Source organism: Alosa pseudoharengus, unplaced genomic scaffold (assembly GCF_046254945.1).
Source record: "Alosa pseudoharengus isolate Yale_2024_CS ecotype anadromous, Long Island Sound unplaced genomic scaffold, YU_APseudo_1.1 YU_APseudo_1.1_scf_5, whole genome shotgun sequence".
In the NCBI taxonomy this organism is placed as follows: Eukaryota; Metazoa; Chordata; class Actinopteri; order Clupeiformes; family Clupeidae; genus Alosa; species Alosa pseudoharengus.
Window position 1 is genome coordinate 38,639,636 of NW_027468837.1, and position 5,000 is coordinate 38,644,635.

Here is a 5,000-nt window from a genome sequence, read left to right on the forward strand (position 1 = left end):
CCAGGTGGAGGAGCCAGAGCTGATGGGAGCCATGTCCGCAGAAGATGCCGGAGAGATGGTGGGCTGAGGGAGAGAGAGAGAGAGAGAGAGAGAGAGAGAGAGAGAGAGAGAGAGAGAGACACACAGAGAGAGACAGAGAGAGACAGAGAGAAATGTCAAACACTGATCATGATGCAGAAGTCATTTAAAAGAGAATTACTATTCTCTTTTGCTATATCAGAAAAGTGAATATGTATTCTAGCCTCTAGCAGCAGTGTATTATTGCAGGCATAGAGAGGCAGAGGAATGCCATAAACATAGATAAGGAGGCATAAGCAATTTAAATGAAAATGACTAAATATTTAATCTTCAGATTACTATATTATGTAATATTGTACTATATTGCTTCACTGATTGCTTCACTGTTTGCGTGCTATATTAGCACATATGCATAACCCCTCCCTCCATCCCACAGCCGGATTGTGGTCACACTTTACCACTTTGTGTACCACTTTCCGGATTGTGGTCCCACTTTACACCATACCTTTACTTAATATCTATCTATCTATCTATCTATCTATCTACCTACATATGTGTGAGAGCCTAGACTGAACAGGCATTACTTCTACATCCAGTGCAGTATTGTTCTGCTTGGCAATGTGCAGGATTACATATATATGCAGTGGAAGTGTAGACTACATATGCCATGTGCAAGAGGCTTCAACCAAACTGTCAAGTCTGTATGAAAACAATCTTAGTGGGAGACAGTGCTGCCCCCTTCTGGAGAGAGCTTGCTTACCATGCCAGTCTTCACAATCCGGGTGCCTTCAAATCGGCTCGTCGTGTTTGCTGCAATGACAACAAAAGAACATTAAGTGCGAGGACAGCACTTAGTCAGAGTGCACTGGGAGAAAAAAAGAAAAAACGATGTAGCTTGCTCTTACAAAGGTGTTGAGTATGTGCATGCGTCTGTGTCTGTGTGTGCGCGCGTGTGTGTGTGTGTACACGTAAGAATATTTCACCTCTTAGGAGTATACTGTTGCTGAAGTCACTGCTCAATTCGTTTCTGCACACGGCTTGAACTCGGAAGAGATATAGGACATCCGGCGACACGGGGGAGATGATAGCCTCCTGGAAAACAAAAACAAGACAAACGCGTACACACACACACACACACACAAATAAGCCTTTGAGGTGTATTCCACAGATAAGAACAGGGACATGTGGCCTGCTGTGCTGCATCTCTAAAACGACGTGTCCGGATCACGCAACCCTGTTATCATGCAAAGGCTGGGGGGGGTAGGGGAGGGTGGCAGCGGTGGCGTTTGATTCTGGAGACAAAAGAGGGGAGGACACAGTGGGGACCCAGCCGCACTCAAATGCCACAGGGCTCCCGGCACCCTGCTGCTCCCCCCCGACGCCCCATCGAGATGCGCACGCACATACGTACACACACACACACACAAACATAAACAAACACACTCACGCACACACACGCACTCACACACACACGCACACACACCACAGCTTGGCTCTTGGCACTGCACCACTCCCACAAAACAGAGACTAAAAAGAGAAAGAAAAAAGAGACAGGAGACAGCCAAGGAGACGAAAACAGAAAATACAGCTTCCTGTTGACTACAAGCACACACACACACACACACACACACACACACACACACACACAGAGCACACACAAACACACACACACAGCACACGCACACTCATGGTGGCATGCAGCAGCATGGACCCTCTCAGACCAGGAGATGGAAACAAACCTCCTCCACCTCCCTCCCTCCCTCCCTCCACCTCTTCCTCTCTCCACCTCCTCCTCCCTCCACCTCCTCCCTCCCTCCACCTCCTCCTCTCTCCACCACCTCCTCCCTCCACCTCCTCCTCTCTCCACCTCCCTCCACCTCCTCCTCTCCTCCGCCTTCTCCTTTCCTGCTCTGGGGGGGGGGGGGGGAAACAACTCTGTGTCCTCGGGGGCGGCTGACGTTCCAAGACCTGGACACTCGGGGGTTGGGAGCGCTAATGGCAGTCCAGCTGTTAAGGAGTGCATTAAGGCATGACAGGTGGTCAGCTGCGTCACCGCACGCTCCGAGGTCAGCCCGCTTACTGCCGTCCACAGAGGGATCGCGCTCCGGCGATATTGCAGAGAGGGCTGATTGACAGCATATGTCGATAACTAGCTCGCACATTGCCTGGATGGCTCTTTAATGGATGTCTCGGGAGCGTCTTCTATTAGCACAATATTTAAGTGATATTAGGGACACATCCTCTTTTTTCCCTCCTAAGCAGCTGTCACAGTGACAGGCGTGTCATACTGAAGGCTCGGCAGAGAGTGTGGAGCGTTATCGAGTTGTGAGTGCATTCGCACGTTCTCACCGGCAGACTGTGTGATGTCTCCATGGAGACAGTGTGTTTGAATTAGGCCCCACCTCTCTAAGTGGGGTCCATCGGTGCGTTTTTCTGACGCACGTCTCCAAGCACGGATGTATGTTATGGGAGCAGAATCGGCACTTTGGTCACATTTTTGACATCATACAGCCACTGTGTTGATATCATACAGCCTTTGTGTTGATATCATACAGCCACTGTGTTGATATCATACAGTAGAGTTCTCAACGGGTCGGGTCGGCCCGACAAACCCGACAGGACCCGCAGGTTCGGGTCGAAAATATAAGCAAATGACTCGGGTCGGGTCGGACCTCGGGCTTAACCTTTTCTGCTCAGTGAAAAAAAAAACATTTATTAATCATCGCAGCTGTTCACCGTAAAGAAAGTCTGCTGCTGCGTGCAACGTGCATCATGGAGAGGGGCAGGGGCAGACGCTGCGTGCACGCCTTTAGCCTGAAGAAGAAGATGGAGTTGGTGAAAAGTAGGCTAAACTTGCCGCAGGTGAATTCACCGTCGCTACAGGAGTAGTGTTGTCACGATACCAAAATTATGACTTCGATACGATACCTGCCATAAATATCACGATGCTCGATACTAAAACGATACTACGGCGAAATCCTAAGATATCTGGAGAAGAAAGGACTCATACCTCGTCCAAGTGTATTGAGTCATTTGTGTTGAATTTGGTGCACTTTTGTAGTGTGTAGGTCAATTCTGGGTTCTAAACTTCTAAACTTCCTACATAATGATTATTTTTTTATAGTCAGTAAAATAGTAGGCCTACTTTCTGTGATTAAGTCCTTTATTGTTTGTTATAGTTAATTTACATTGTGTTGTGTTTTGGCAATAAAGTAGCTTTAAATAGCCAAACTAGGCTAGATCAAGGTCAGTGTTCAAATTACTGCATGCAAATCACTGAATACTATGCAGAGGGGCCTAATCTTTAGGCCATCTGATGTACAGTATAGGCTACCCTAGGCCTTCCCGTGTTCATGGGATTTCTTTGACAGTTGCAAAGGGGAAAATGTGAGGATAGTCTTCTTTGCGCCCAGTGTACAAGTACGACGTTCCAACCACTCAGGTCTTCGTCAGATAGGCCTACACCATTACCTGTTGCAATATATCTGTGTGCATTACTACATTACGTCTATTTCTTTGATAACATGATTTGCTAGCACGTACTGTAACAATACGCCGCTATTATTATTAGGACTCAACACGCTTTGGTGGTATTATGCTGTGGGCTTTAATTAGCGCATTTCGGGTAGCCTATCCTACATCTGGGCAATAATTATTGAACAAATTGCAGTCTACATGCCATGACAAATATTACCAGTAGTAGGCTACTGACCGAACATGAAATAGATCGATCGTTTACAAGTTATGGTAATGTTATTCTGGCGTGAACATTGCGCTTTCATCACGTTAGCACCCTATGATTACAGCTCGTTATGTCTCGTCAAAATGATTACAGCTCGTTATGTCTCGTCAAAATTCATTGATGAAGGAAGGTTCGCTTTATCCCAGAGAACCATACTCGTTTCACTTAGGCTAGACTAAAACATAAGAGAAGAACTTTGCACTAACCATGTAGTCGTGTTTTCTATAGCATATTCGTTGACCTGTCGTTCTTTGAACTCTTTAAAAATGTTGGGATATGTCTGCGAGGTGTTTTGCCAAGTTCCATGCGTAGCCTACTGCTTTTAAATGACTTTGTGTACCTGATGGCTTGCCTTAATTCGCGATGTATCCGAAATAGTTGCAGATTTCACTGCACCTTTTGTTTTATCCACAAGGCCTAGAACTGTCGGCAAAGAACTATGACGTTGGCTGCGCACTCACTCACTCAGAGCTGCCTGCTTGACACGCCCACTTGCCTAGATGCGTGAAAGGAGCAGTGAGAACAGCAGTTCACACAGACACAGAACGTTATTATTTTAATAAAGTATCGATTCTAAAAACGTCTGAAATCGTATCGTTTTTTGCGTGAAGGCATCGCGATACCTTTTTAGTATCGATACACCGTGCAACACTATACAGGAGTGGGGAAATCAGAGGTCTGAAAAGTGTTTGGAGTGGTGCTGGATTCTGATGAATTCTACAGGTTATTTGCAATGCTCAAAATGCAAGGTGCTGATAAAATATGTGACCCTGCAAGGCGAAACCAGTCGCTTTGGTAAAATGTACAAAATTAAGTTATTGTGCTCACATGAACGTCAATAAACTAAGCTTTCCAACGATATGTATATCGAGGGTAGGCCTATTGCAAAAAGTATTGCTAAGATAACCGCATCCAAAGTTGGCATGGTTCTTCCGTCACGATACGCCAGAAGAGGAGAAAATCACCGTTTTAAGTAAATTGTCACGCTAATGTGTTGAATCTTCACCTAAATAAAGTCAGGGTTTAACAGTCAAAACGTAGCCTATGTTTTACGTCGGGCCGCGGGCCGGGTTCGGGCAGATAATTCATGTTGATGTGTCGGGTTACATCGGGTCCGGGCTTTAAAAGCCACGGGCCGGGTCGGGTTGTAATTTTCAGGCCCGTTGAGAACTCTATCATACAGCCCGTGTTGATATCATACAGCCACTGTGTTGATATCATACAGCCCTTGTGTTGATAT

At 46.2% G+C, this 5,000-nt stretch overlaps 1 protein-coding gene across 3 annotated transcripts in view; it reads right to left on the reverse strand.

Annotated features, from left to right (window-relative positions):
• ptprga (protein tyrosine phosphatase receptor type Ga) overlaps positions 1 to 5,000 on the reverse strand; it is a 235,713-nt gene that overhangs the window by 38,736 nt on the left and 191,977 nt on the right. For all 3 annotated transcript variants that reach the window (XM_076269267.1, XM_076269266.1, XM_076269268.1), the window contains 3 exons: positions 1,002 to 1,110; positions 779 to 828; positions 1 to 63 (listed from right to left, as the gene is read on the reverse strand). The exon at positions 1 to 63 is cut by the window's left edge and continues 766 nt beyond it. In XM_076269267.1, coding sequence (XP_076125382.1) covers positions 1 to 63; positions 779 to 828; positions 1,002 to 1,110 — 222 coding nt within the window. The remainder of the gene's footprint in view (positions 64 to 778; positions 829 to 1,001; positions 1,111 to 5,000) is intronic.